Source organism: Odontomachus brunneus, unplaced genomic scaffold, assembly GCF_010583005.1.
Source record: "Odontomachus brunneus isolate Ranch 3 - 2012 unplaced genomic scaffold, Obru_v1 Obru_scaffold_108, whole genome shotgun sequence".
NCBI classification, from domain to species: Eukaryota; Metazoa; Arthropoda; class Insecta; order Hymenoptera; family Formicidae; genus Odontomachus; species Odontomachus brunneus.
In genome coordinates this window covers 552,150-566,715 of record NW_022639558.1, presented here as the reverse complement: position 1 = coordinate 566,715, position 14,566 = coordinate 552,150, and the positions used below count along the sequence as shown (strand labels likewise).

Sequence of the window (14,566 nt, the reverse complement as noted above, 5' to 3'; positions counted from 1 at the left end):
CTCTCTCTCTCTCTCTCTCTCTCTCTCTCTCTCTCTCTCTCTCTCTCTCTCTCTCTCCCTCTCTCTGTTTAAATTTCACTCAAGAGTAGAGTGACTCGAATTTGAGTGATTTTTCACTTCTATAAGTAATTTGTTAAGCAAATATTTTCACTCGAAATTGAAGAATGAATCTTATGTGTTTTCCGCTGTCAGAAGAACATATTCGCTCATATAAAGTCAGAATGTCAGAATCCACTCTAATCCTAAATGAAACATTCTTGTGATTTCGGTTGGCAATATTTTCATTATCGCCTCAAGTGAAAATGTTGCCATTTATTACTTCAAGAAATTTAGAGAGCTCGACGCGCAACTTCAGCGACTTCTCATATAATGAGGATATCTTATGACTTACCGAGCAACAAATCGGGATTTCTACGCCGAATAAGTCTACGGGCGTGACTCCGAAGTATCCCATTGTATCTACTATTTCTGGGAAGATTTTGCGCGGCAATTTCAAGATATTTATCCCCCAATCGGCCCATTGCATCGTGAATGGATCGAATATACCAGTGCCAGAGGCGCAAGAAACGTCCATTATGTGCTTTCCTATGATACAAAGAAGGAGGGAGAAAAGAAATAAATCGTGCGATCGGCTAGAATTGCAATATCCTATTGTACGAGAAAAATATTTTATCGGGGTTCTCTAAGATTTTCTCTAAGAGCAATATTCATATAATCAGATTTATATTAATCTGTAACAGGTACCATGGAGTTCCAGGGACCCTAACTAATTTTATTTTCGTGATAATTCCTAAACTATCCACTGTATGGCGCTAATATCTTCAGTACCTTTCGAGTAACTGAAGAACTGAATTACTGAAAAACTGAGACTATTATTATACATGTCTAGTTGTAATATAATATTCGTAAAGTATTAATTTTGAATTATAAAGCGTTTTTCTTTCTATTTTTTATTATCATGTTAAAAGTGGTAAAAATTTATTGGGGTCCGCCTGAGCTCATTGTACCTATAGCTTGACTAAAAAGACATAGTACCTGTTACGGTAAAAATCATCTTGAGTTTATCTTCAAATATTATAGATCATTGTATTGATCACGGTACATCTGAAGGTAAACTTAAGACGATATTAAAGCTTCCCTGGTTATTCACCGCGACTATCTTGATTTAAGTCGTCAGAAACGAGGAATGCATGTCTGAAAATCTTGCAAAATACGTTGAAATAAAAAGATATATTCAAAAAATGACGTATGCAATTGATTAAATATGTCTCTAAAATGTTCCGAAAATATTTTCATGAAATATATAATTCATGAAATTTCTTTAAAATATGCACTTTCTCATTGCATTAACGATAAATAATCGTAAAATTGACGTGATAAAATAATAAAGAAACGTAAGTTAAAGAAGAACGTTACATGTGTTACATTAATTTTATTGTTACTTATTGATTGTTAAAGTCAAAAGAAAGTGTTCGTGGTATTTTAGAGGTATGCTTAATCGATTGCGAATGTAATTTTTTAATAAATCTTTTTATTTCAGCAAGAATTCCACAAGAATTTTGCATATATTCTTTCACGTTTTTGATCAATTGAGTCATTAGTCGAGAATTCCGTGGCGAATAGCCAGAAGCCTTAAATACAACATCGGATTACAATGTTGTGCTCGTGTTGTGTACGGACACGGAAATGATTTAGGGAACCGGTGTCGTCGCACGGCCAAAGAGGAGAGCAGTGGACAGTTAGTAATCTCTGTAGTTTAATAAACGTAATAATACTTAATAAAGGACTGGACAAGCCCTCTCGGGGGCTGGTTCTACTCTTTAGTATCCAAAATGTTAGGGGAATTGGATTGTCAATCTCAGTGGTCGCCTAACGGATTGCGCAGTTCGGAATGCAACGCTTTTCTGCAGCGCGTGCACTTCCGCCTTGTTATGGCAGTACGGTCGAAATGTCGTTGAAGGCGTTTCGACATTGTTATTAAAATAGTTATATTACAACAACAAATATCGGCCTAGAATTCTGAGATAAATGTAGAAATTGAGAAAATAGCGAAATACAAGTTGCCTTCCCATTCCTTACCCGTTAGTTTGTACAATAACCAAGAGTCGACGCCTCCGAACGCCACTTCGCCTTTTTCGGCGGCTTGCCGGAGACCCGGTATATTTTCAAGAACCCATATTAACTTCATGGTGACCTGCGAACAAAATCGAAATCGCCAATGGTAGTTTAGATCGGAAGAGACGCTCGTGGAAGATCTAGGAAGTCAACCGAGTAATTTTGAGTTAAACAAATATGCCAACCATGCCATTTAGAAACTTTAGCACGCTACCGGCCAAGAAGCGTTTGTTCCGCGTGAACATGTACAAAAGGCGTGCACCCATACGCACGACCTTCATCGTCATCGAATGATTCCACTCGTCGACCAAAGCAGCCGCTCGTTGATCTTTCCACGTTATGAATCTGAAACATCAACGACGCGCGATTGTAAAATCCCGGTTCGAGAATATCTTTCTCGGCACATAGTGGAGTCAAATTAAATTTTTTGTTTCAAAAGAATCTCGAAATTTAAATCGATTTCGACGCTGTTTTCTTTTTTCCAGTGAAATCTAATGAAATTTAAAACAACTTTGTCGAGCCAGGCTTTTATCTTTCGCTTCTCTTTTTTTAAGTGAGACACAAAAAAGTTTGATTTAAAATTTTTTTTTTAATAAAGCATTTTCGATAGATATCGAAGCTGAAAATTTGTTATTTTAAAAACAATAATTAATAAAAAAATTGATTACATAATACTCATAATTTAGTCTTATTTAATTTAATAGTTTTTATTTACTAAAATTTTAGGTGCTCTCTTTATTTCAATTAAGAAATCTCGTTAAGAACTCGTTAAGGACTCGTTTTAAGAAACGAATTAAATTAAAAAACTCATTTATTAAGGTAAGATTTAGTGAGTCTACGTCAGTCCGTATAACTGTTTTCAAATTTATAATCAGAATTTAAATCTTTAATTTTAATATCAATATATGTGTCTGATATTAAGTTAGACGAGATATGAAATAAATTATTTGCTATTTGATTGAAAAAAATTTCTGTATGTAACTTCTGTATGTTTGATTTAGAAGAAGAGAAGCAGCAAATAAAAATCTGACTCAACAAAGTTGCTTTAAATTTTATTTGCTTTTATTAAAAAAGGGATCGGTTTAAATTTCGAAGCTATACTCTTCTTTGAAACATGAAATATCACTTGATTCCACTGTGCGCTTTGATCACGTCGCGGCATTGCGCTACCTGTGATAAGGCAACCCGGTCTTTAAGCTCCACGTGATGAAGGAGGCACGCTGCGACGAAATTCCGAAGGAACGGATCGATGTAGGGTCGATATTGCTGTCTGCAATCATAAACGACGCGAATTGATCTAATGCCGATTGCGAACGTGAAGCACACAGTCACAGTAACGTAAAATAGAGCGTTACAGGAAAAGATGTTAAGCCGGTCATGAGTGGTAAAATGCGGAAAACTGCAAAAGCTAGCCTATAATTCTTTTCTCCCATTTTGTCTTTATTTTTAGATTTTCTTTTTTTCCCTCACTTATTTGACGGATACAGTTGAGACTTTATCCGGTGTGTGGGACCATTCATGATCGACTGCGTTAAAGAAACGTTCTGTCAGTCAAGGGTCAATTAACATAGGAGAAAAAGAAACAAAAATTGATGACAAATTAATACCATGGAATTGAGCCGAATGCTGCTAGAAGCCACACGAATACCACGGTATTTTAATTGGGGTTACGAGCGCAACTATGTACATGAACAGCAAGCGTTTTAACGAGTGCAACGAACATTGCAAATAGAATGACGTGATTTCTTACTTTCGATGCGTCCGATTGGTGTCACCTTGGTTTACGGTGGCAATTTCTAGAACAAATACAGAAAATCTAGAATCGAGATACAGAAATGAGGTTTGACACATTCGACGGGTAGCCAAGGATTTAATTTAAGCCGACGTTGATCTTGCCTCCATGCTTACGACGGGATCGATCAAATTTTATTTAGTTCATCAATCGTGTCGGCGATGCATCGTACGAAATTCAAAGATCAAACGCGTCTCAAACTGAAGCCTCAAATGTCTACTGAGAAATGCGTGAAACCAACGTTTTCTGCGTTCATCTGTTCCAGATAATCACCAGTAGCCTCGTGAAGAGGTTCGTGTGCTTCTCGAGTAACAGTGACAATTATTTTGTTTTGAGTTCTCATGTTCTCATGGTAAGTTTCGATCTTTGATGCGAGGTGATATTACAAGTACCGAGTGAAACGGATATGTATGCTGTTATGTGCCGCAACATCTCATTTAAAAAGAAATCCATTTTTAGACGACGAGAAAACTGTATTTTAGAAACTTTTATATCGAACCAGTGACATATTATATTCTGTATCTAAATCTTATGCCTGTATATAAAAAATACTATATTTTATAAAAATAATTTAATTTTATATTAATAATTAAAATTTTAATTTTGAAATATTTTTTAACATAATTTTTACTAATTACAAAATAAAAAAGTAATTAATTTGATATTATGCCTAAGAATTATTTGTATTTTAGAAAAATATTATAATGCGCAGTCTAATAATTGTTATTCATAAATAATAATTGTTATTCACAAAATAATTATAAGCTATTCTTTTAATTTAATGTGAGATGAAGGGAATTTCATGTCAATATAATATTGAAGGGAACTTTGTGACAAAATGTAACAAAAGAGAGATAAAAAATATTCAAAATTTCATGTGACATAATTGTTAAATGGCCTTATAATTATGTATCGATTGTATGTATTACCTATTAGAAATAGATCATACTTTCTTAATCATACACATGCTTCCTGCTTGAACAAAAAAAGTCTGTCTTAGTCTTTAAATAAATATATATTCTTTAGGCTCGATTGCACCACAATCGAGTGTTAAGCTAACTAATAGTTAGATCATATGTCCATATTTGTTTGTCCCTTAAAAGCAAACGACAGACAAGTACTTTAACTATTAGTTAGCTTATCACTTAGTTGATGTAACCAAGCCTTAACTTCATAAACGCCAAACCTAGATGTTAGTGCTCGTTCGCTGCTCTCGCAAACAGCACATCCCGCATCGATAATAAAGTTTAAACTTATACAATATTCCGTGGCTCAGCTCGTTTCAATCTGAAGATCATTTCACTTTATGTTGCGTTTCACACATAACAGCGCATGCTACAGGAACTGCGTACATGGATCTCGCCTCGACCAAGACAATTAAGGAATATTCGAGTTCACTGGATTGATATTCTCGGACCAGCTAGACGACGATGATACCAATAGCTTACCGGTCAACACATCCTTGATCATTTTCGTTATTGTCTGCCAAAGCTCGTTAGGATCTATCTCTACGTAGCCAGGTTGCGGATAGATCAGATTCACCTAGATCGAAAACATTTTTAATCAACTTCCAGTTAAAGAAAATGTCCAACTAACTACGATAGTGTGCGCGTTTGCATCAAATTGATAAAAAGAACAAAAAGAAATCGAATTAACCTTCGGTAATGTCGGAGTTCGTTGGATTCAACTTTAGCTTTTGGATTTTTTCGAACATTTTTTTGTCAGGATTAATATTTCACGATTTTTGTTCTTTCACAGAGGCCTTCCAAGGAACAAAGAAGAAATTAATTTTTATTTATTTATTTTTTAATGGAACGAAACTCTCCCATTTGCCCGGCAGTTACCACACAGCCTGGTGTGCTGGGGATTAACGAAGTTAACGATCGCATTTAGTCCACGGCTGAAGATTCCTAATGGCTTTTGACACGCGCGGTAGGAGACTCCTACATGTGCAAAACCCGTTCGTGTAATGATGCACGAGTATGCGGTATACAGAGAGCGATCAGACGCACACGTTCAATGACCTCTGCATCGTGATGTTTAAATCGACGCTCAGTGACGCGCGGTCGGCACTCGGCGAATGCAGTCTACCGTGAAGTATTCTAGTAACTGTTATTCCTATACTATTGATCCGTGGCAGAGCCGAGGAAGGCCTTTATTGCAGTCACCTTGACTTCAAGGTGCTCTAGAGGCAAGTCCGCTTTCGGGCAGCCTGTGTAATCGCCGCATCTAATCGCTTGCTGTTTACGCATATCGTATAATTACCTGTATACCTCAAGCGAAATAACGAACCGCAATTAAGATAATCTTTTCCCGACGATATTTATAGAAAGTTATATAATGTTTAACGTTGTATAACGTTGTATAACGTTAGTATAACGTTGTATAATGTTTATAAAATGTTTAACACGAAGTTATATGTTTAACAAAGTTTTATATAATGTTTAACACGAAGAAACATTGTGCTATTTATAAATACGACTTATGATGTGTACTGTTTTGATACTACAACGAGAGACTATCAATCAAACTTGCGTAATGTCTAAAGACCTGCGAAGAAATAACACTCGTTTTTCTCGCGCTTGGACATAATACTTTTGGCTGGGACTGTCCGTGTTAGATATATGTTTGTAACATACCATACGTATCTATAGACACACACTGATACACGCTATTAGAAGAATAACTGTGTGACATTGGATCTTTTCATATCTTACTATATTTACTTACTATATTTACGTATTTTTATATATTGATTATAGATCTTTAAGATTATTGAACTATCATGTTTTTGAGGAGATACTTACCCAAGAGCGATACTGAAGGAAATATAATATATAAAGTATTACAAAATTATTACAGAATAGCCATCGTATACTTTAATTGTTACCATAAATTGTGTACTTTACATCTACATTTCTTAAAAATTAGACGGTCAACGACCTTGTAACTTTTTATAATATTTTTGTAGATATAATTATTCATGATATATTTTTAATAATTTATAATATTATTTATAATATTTTAGCTCATTTATTATCTTCTTTTTTCTCATTAAAACCTTATTAAAATAATTTGTTAGAATTGATAACGTAATATTTGAAACCATCTTTGTGCCTATAAACAGTACTAACTTTGACTTCAATTATCTCAGCTTTGACGTAGTCAATCCTTTTCAAATCGCACACATGTATTGATTGTATTTCGATTAATATACTGCTAAAATAAGAAAATATTCCTAAAAAGATTGGTTTATGAAACAACTATTTTTAAAAAATATTTTGCAAGACCGGTCTAACCTTTCGAGATTTATTTTTCTCGTTCCTGTCGCCAGAGAAGGAATTTAAATTTTATTTAAGTGTTATTATTTATGTTTACTTAAGCGGAATTTTTAAAGGAAGGAAGGAAAAGTAAAAGTTATGCATTCCATCGGAGGAAAACGCTGAATAAATTGGATATCAAAGGTATCAAAGGTTAACGGTGATATTTAAAAATCTTTTTTAATATCTATATGGCCTTAATATCGTGCAAAAACACTCGACACTTTTAGTAATAATTGGTCACCCATTATATGAAATGAAGTGAATCAGTTCTCATGGCATATTATTATCGTGCACAATCGTGCGCGTTTTGTATAACAAAACATGCGCGATCGATTCAAGGTTACGTTTAACATTTGTTACGAAATTGCTACAAAACTCTAGTCCATAACATGATTAGATATGTCTTATCTGAAATAAAAGTGGATATATTCTATCATATTTTTTATTTGCGACCGACAACGCACTATAAGGAATAACAACGCAATATTATCGAAGCACGGGAGCAGTCGTCTCCTCGATTCTCTTTTCAATTTCGAGATTATTAGGTCTGTTCTTCTTAGCTGAACTGTCTGAACTGGTGTAGACTGGTGTAATAAATTAGAGTGAAAAAAATATATTTGTCTCGCTCTAATTTATTGCACCAGTGTACAGTCGCGGACAATAAGATTGATTGGTTTTGACTTCATGCGATTCAGTTCAATGAGATGAATTTGAATGGCGCGAAGTTAAAACCAGCCAACCTTATTGTCCGTGACTGTACACCAGTTCAAACAGTTCAGGTAAAAGGAATAGGCATAATGTTTGTTCATTGACTTCTAACTTTAGCTTGATTCTTCTATTCAACCTCCTCGTGTTTCTCATTTCGCTCCGCCTCTGTCTTTTATTTGTGTTGAATACATATCAAGAATATAATATGAATTGAATATAACATAAGCATTACATTGAAACTTAACTAACGTTCCCTCTCACGCTATTTAGAATCCCATTCAGGCCTCGATGTGTTTCCGACTTACATCAATTGCGGTAAAAAAAGATAACCATTATGTAATAGTAAAAACAACTCGATAACATCGGTTGTGATAATTATTTGTGATTATTGCGTGCTAATTATTTGTTTGTTCGTCCTACTTGCCTCTTATCGACGCTTATACACCCTGCTTTAAATTATCTATGCTACGCGGCCACGCTACTGTTCCGACAATCTGTCGCTCGACTGTTGGAGGAACGCGAAAATTCGCAAGCGATCGATCGTGACAAACCTTCTGCGATAAGGAAGCCACCGTTTCAGCTGCCTTATTCAGGACGTGGAAGCGCACCGTGGTGGTGCCGATGTCGAGCGCCGCGACGTACATGGTGCCACTTCAGTACAGCGTATCTTTTGTGGGGGCGGGAGAATTTGAAAATTTCGCGCGGTCACACGCACAGTTGCACGCACTCACACACTATAAATTGTAGCGACGCTCGCGAGCTGTTGGGTCCGCTCGATCTACTGAGGTCCAACACCGAGTATCGATTAATATACACAGCGCTGTTCCGGCGTTCGAGTTACCGACAACACGAATCAAATGCTCTTAGTGGAGTAGGGAATTAATGAATAAACCGGTTGGCGATCGGCGTCGCGATCGTGCACGTCGCTCGCTTATCGGCACTCGACTGCCTGTGAATCGCAGTGGTCGTGCATTACGCATGCTCTTTCACAAGGAGGCTTATCTTTATCGAGAGGCTTTACTCGCGCGCCACATAATAAAGTGAAGAACTCTCGACTAGTTTGTGCGTGCCCCTATGGGGGCACATAATAAGTCATACACGTGCTGAACATTGTTATTGAAATACATCCGGCCTATAGCCGGAGAAGAAGATCCGTATTATATAATCGTTGTTTGGAGCCTGCCTCAGGTGAGACACTCACAGAGTTAGGCGCATATTAACTCTTTGCTATCCAAGTCAATTTCTCACGTTTAAAAAATTTGTCATATACATAGGTTGTTTGAAACTGAAGTACTCAATACATATAAGGTAAAATTTTACATTTCTAATTTTTTATTTCCTCAAAATAGATTTGTGACTCTAAGATCACGTTGAACAGTTACTATCGCTGTCAATATACTAAAAGAAAGCAGCCATATTATGCATCATGTAATATCGATTAAGATAAGAAAAACATTCATATTGGAGATAAATAATGATGAAATGTGAGTCACAGTGAACAATACAAGGTTAATAGTTATTATTTGAAACTCATCTCAAGTGATATTTAGTCTCAAATCTCAAGAGATACTTAGATTTTAATTTAGAGTCAGATGAAAGCTTTTCCAATGGAATCTGAATTGAGATGTAAGTGTTACATATATCGACATTCAACTGAAAAACTTGGAAATCTAATTCAGAATAAAAATTTGAGAGTCTCGCATAAGCCACTAAATGACAAATATTAATATATATAACATGATCAATATAAATTACTGATAACAAAAATCAATAAACCTTAATTTGGAGTTAGATTGAGTTTTCCAACTGGAGTGTAATTTTGCGTATATTAGATATGATTTAAACAAAAAACTCATCTAATTCTAAATTCAGACTTGATCTCACATAGGTCAAGTTTTGAGTAACGGCTATTAATAGTCGGGCCAAAAATTGTAATAGCAACTGCATGAGTTTTATGTACAGAACTGATGTATATAATTTAATAAAATATTTCGTAAAGTGTGTGTTATTGCAACTAAAGCTGGATAGTTAGAAAAACTACGTAATTAATATACTGAAAGAAAAAAATATTTGAAAGATGAAAAAATATTTACTCGTTGGATATTAATAATGCATTTAGTCTACATTACTTCATTTAAATAGAATAAACAATTACTTTCACGGAAAACTGAGATTTGAAGAAAACGTATATTTTTTTTATTTGAAGATATTTTTTATTTGAAGATATTTTATATTAGAAGATATTTTCTCATTTGAAGATACTTTATATTAGTATAAGTAAATATGTGTTATCAGTACACAGCGAATAAATATTTTTTTATTTTTTAGATTTTTTTTTCTCAGTGAATCAGTTGTAATAATTACAGAATAATGTATTAAACTTTATATATTAATTCTACATACAAAACTCGTACAACTATCGTATAGTTGCTATCACTGTCTCTTTTTCTGTCAGTGTGGTTTTAAGTGTCAGATTACGACTGGAATACGCGACTGAAACATCGGTGACGTTGCTGCATTCCTCGCGAAGCTAATCACTGACGGTCTAATTGGACGGTCATTCAGACTCGTAGTTATCACGGTAGCGCCTTTGCCGTGGTAGTGTCCATCGCGACGGTATCACCGTCGTTGCAATTGCGACTATAACGGCCGCGATCGATATTGTTCTAGATAAAAGAAAGTATTATTTGAAGTATCTTATCTTAGTATCTTCCTCCGGCTCGCGCGGTCTCACGGGCTTTGTTTCACGAGGCTCTCACGCAATCGGTAATCGGTAGTAGCTCGGTTTGTCATTTGTGACTCGGTTTGTCGTTTGTAGCTACGGTAAAATTGAAAGAGCATTTCCTCTCAAGAACATTCTACAAAGACGGAGCAGTGGTCTGCTTCTTATCACATCACTGGAAGTCGGACTGCACGTCTGCGCTGGTATGACATGATTCACGGAGCTCGATAGACCAGAGCAATTTAGGTGTGCTGTTTTATGATCCACGTGGCTAATTTATTAACTTGAAGTAAATTTACGTTGACCTTCGCACAGGTTCACATATAAGATCGATAATTGTAGGAACAATATGATAATAATAGTATATATGATTGGTTCGAATTTAATTTCTCGTTTTATGGATTTAATCGTCGGAGATACGTCGGTTCTACGACTTGCTACATTGAAGGCTTGTTAACTGGAAGCTTGTTACGTGGAGTCTTCCACTTCCTTCAATTGCGATGTCTTTTCTGAAGTAGCCGAATCTGCGGACTCGTTGTCCTTATTCACCTCCGTTGATTCGGTTTCCGTCGAATCCGGTATTGCGATCAACGTGTTCCCTCCTAAGAAGATTCCAAATATTTTCTCGTCTCTCAAGTTTTTTAGATTTTTGAGAGGATTGAAAGGGCTGTTTAAGTTAGAGAATTGAAATATCTTGAGAGCATACTTGTTTGATGTGCTACTACCTACGAAGAGAGACTTCAAGTAAGCGAGCTTTTCTTCCAGAAACTCCTGTATTTTGTGAAATATGGTATCCAGCATATAATGTTTGCCAGCTTGGTGTATCGCGATATCTGTCTCGTTCTTTATGTTGTTTATGTAATTAGTCATGGTCTTGCTCTGCGTGCTGATGGTGTTCTTGATATTGCTGGCCATATTCTTCGCATTTTGCTCGAGATTCGTGAAAGTCGAACCCAACATATCCTCGAAACCTCTGTTCATGTTGTAAGCGTTCGAACTCACTACGCATACAGCTACCTGGTATATCGCAAAACGAAAGAATTTTTATTCATCTATTATTTCGCGCTACGCCGATAAAAATGTTACAGTTGGCCATATTTCTCGATGATCGTGTTAACCCCAGCCGAAATTTTGATCCTACTTTCGACCTCGACATTCCATTCAACGTCAACTTCGATACCTATAACAATTTTATTTGATTTTATTTAATACTCTAGCTTTGCGTGAAAGGTCCTCTTCGGAATATATAAGTGGCACTCCACATTGAAAAAATTATTTTTGTATTTGGGACATTACGATTTGATTGACATTATGCTTTTTTACTTTTGTCAAGTAGTATGTATTAGAGAAAGCAAAATACGTGCAAGCGGCAATTAAATTTTTTCGTTGCAATTATCAAACGTTTTATTTGGAGATTAAATTTTCATTTCAACAGCAAAATTTTATTTCAGCGTATGCGTTCTCTATGCCACTTAGAGACGCAAAGTACGAGTTTAGTTTCCATGTTAGTATTAAACATAGGACTTCAATATTTACTCGGATTTGACATTAGCCGGTATCCGATTATTCGGACAGTTGATAAATATAACACTTCAAATTCGAATTATCTGCAAATCCTCGTATCTCATGAGATATACGAACATAGAAAGAACGATTTGGTTTAATAAAAAAACACTTCTTTGAAATAATCCAAATAAATTTTTTGATTGATCGAATAAAAATTAATAACAAAAATGATCTATACGCTCAGTTCCAACGCGACGTGCATTAAGCCGGACGCGTTAAACATTGTATCTTCCTCGCGTGTATAATATCAAATATCTGTGGTTCACCTCGAAGGTCGCTTTCAAAATGGCTAGTAAGCGATTCCTCTTGGAGAACTATTTCCAGATCGCAAACGGCAATAACATTATGAACAGTAACAAGTCAAGTACGTATATGATAATCGCGCAAACGATTTTTTATAATCCCAAAAATCTCCTTACAAACATTTTCATTTAAATTAGACCCTCTTACAAATTGCTTAAACAATTAATTGTCTAAATAAATTAGTTTTCCAATTCCGACTTTATATTCGTACTCAGTGACCTAAAAAATTTTTGGATACGTTTGATACGAAATTTTTGGAAACTTCTAAAATCGTGAAACATGTCTCTACTCACTAGTTCAAACAAATTATTGTTTAAACAATTTGTAAGGGAGCCCAATTTAAATGAAAAATTTTTTAAGGGGATTTTTGAGGTTGCTGAGAACGAATATGACGTCGGAATTGAAAGATTAATTTGTTTTAACAATTAATTGTTTAAACAATTTGTTTAAACACAATGATTTTGCAAATTCGACTTTATATTCGTACTTAGCAACCCCCAAAACTCCCTTACAAACATTTTCATTTAAATTAGATAAATTAAAATTTTTACTCCCACCATTTAGCCGCCATATTGAATTCGCCATTTTGAATTTTTAAAAATAGCACACGACACTCGAAAGTTTATATTTTTATGCGAATTTTAAGCCCTTACTTGTTTATTTTAACTCAAACTAATTTTGGGCAGCTGGCTTTACCGGTTGACAAATAATAACCCATATATATATATATATATATATATATATAGAGAGAGAGAGAGAGAGAGAGAGAGAGAGAGAGAGGGAGAGAGAGATTTGGATCCAAATTCGATGCTTCAATTGTTCGTATATCTCATGAGATACGCGGATCCACGGATATCCAAATAATGCGGTATTGAAATGTCAAATTGGAATTGATTTTGAATGCCAAGATAGTCATTTGTTTGAATATTTAAGAGTCCTAATTAAACATACACTTTTTTTCTTCGAAATATACACGAAGAGCAAAAAATATCTGAAAAATAAAAACTACTTCGGTAGGTATTAATAACATATTTACTTAAATCTACATTCTTTCATCCAAGTAACACAAACACTCATTTTCATGAAAAAAGCGCAACGGTGGTGTGTTTTAGGAAAAAATATATTTTCTCGTTTGAAAGAAATTATTTCTCAATGTGAAAATATTTATATATTAGTACGAGTAAATACCCATCAAATAAATTATCAATACCCATATCAAATAAATATTTCTTATTTCTTAGAAACTTTTCTTCTCTTAGTGTACAGAAAGCTTAGGTCAAAAGTAGGGCTAAAATGTCGCCTCGGGATCACCTAGTGAAGTAAGAGCAACGAGCAATGATTATCAGAAACGAAATTTTGACAGATTTGACAGATGGCTTTATTAAATACACAACCGCAGTAACACTTCGGAAAATTGCCGTATATAAGTGAAAACTTACAAAGAGGGAAAACACCTTTGTCACCCACATGATTTCTTCTCTCGACAATGATGCGCCAAATTTAACGAGCTGAGTCACAATACACGCGAGAATTTTGGCCGTTGCTCTATATATCAACCGGCTGTTTCGCAATGACTCGGCATTATGTTTGCCCATCGCAGAGCATCGTTTGCGAATCCGGAGGGTTATTGCGAAACTTTCGCATTTGTTAATGAGCGGTCCCGCGGCTGGAGTTTATCGCGTAGCGCGAAGGTAACGCGAGATCAACGATTACGCCCGTAGACGCTGCGAACAACAACGGCGAGCAAACCGCTGTCACGTCGGCTCATCGTGACGTTAATTTATTGCGGGGTAATTTGTACTCTATGTGCTCCGAACAATTTTCCTCTTTTTCGCGGTTGGCGCGAGACCAGCGTCGCTGGAAACTTTATTATCGTCCTTATCAGATGTAGCGATGCGTGAATATTTGTGCTCGCTCTTAGAATCCGCTTCGACACGATACACGTCGTCCAACGTGAACAGCACGGCCGTAAGTAACGACACGCCGGCTAAAATTATCCACATGCTCAGCTCCAGCGCGACCTGCATTAAGCCGGAC

The 14,566-nt window shown here is 35.6% G+C and overlaps 2 protein-coding genes across 5 annotated transcripts in view; both read right to left on the bottom strand.

Annotated features, from left to right (window-relative positions):
- The window catches only part of LOC116849165 (putative glycerol kinase 5), an 11,738-nt gene extending 3,156 nt beyond the window's left edge, over positions 1-8,582 (bottom strand). The window contains exons 1-6 of one of the 2 annotated variants that reach the window (XM_032826062.1): positions 8,490-8,582; positions 5,356-5,449; positions 3,286-3,385; positions 2,301-2,460; positions 2,080-2,194; positions 392-585 (exon numbers count right to left, since the gene is read on the bottom strand). In XM_032826062.1, coding sequence (XP_032681953.1) covers positions 392-585; positions 2,080-2,194; positions 2,301-2,460; positions 3,286-3,385; positions 5,356-5,449; positions 8,490-8,582 — 756 coding nt within the window. Of the gene's footprint in view, positions 1-391; positions 586-2,079; positions 2,195-2,300; positions 2,461-3,285; positions 3,386-5,355; positions 5,450-5,563; positions 7,228-8,489 lie in introns of those variants that run through there. The other variant, XM_032826063.1, reaches the window with a different exon arrangement.
- LOC116849168 lies at positions 7,659-14,566 on the bottom strand. Of its 3 annotated transcripts, none has more exons than XM_032826069.1 (3): positions 13,969-14,566; positions 11,367-11,677; positions 7,659-11,262 (listed from the first exon to the last, which is right to left on the bottom strand). In XM_032826069.1, exons 1-3 carry the CDS (start codon positions 14,122-14,124, stop codon positions 11,202-11,204), a joined length of 528 nt encoding a protein of 175 aa, XP_032681960.1. In that variant the 5' UTR covers positions 14,125-14,566; the 3' UTR covers positions 7,659-11,201. The 3 variants fall into 3 exon arrangements, with proteins under 3 accessions (XP_032681960.1, XP_032681959.1, XP_032681958.1); XM_032826068.1 differs by having other exon boundaries at positions 11,386-11,677; positions 13,969-14,539; XM_032826067.1 differs by having other exon boundaries at positions 7,659-11,677; positions 13,969-14,555.

Bases quoted from the DNA above. Each gene is read 5' to 3' on its own strand.
- LOC116849168 (XM_032826067.1), bottom strand. From the start codon at position 14,124: ATGGGCAAACATAATGCCGAGTCATTGCGAAACAGCCGGTTGATATAT. The intron at 11,678-13,968 runs GTAAGTTTTCAC...GCGATATACCAG, and splicing joins CAAAGGTGTTTTCCCTCTTT to GTAGCTGTATGCGTAGTGAG.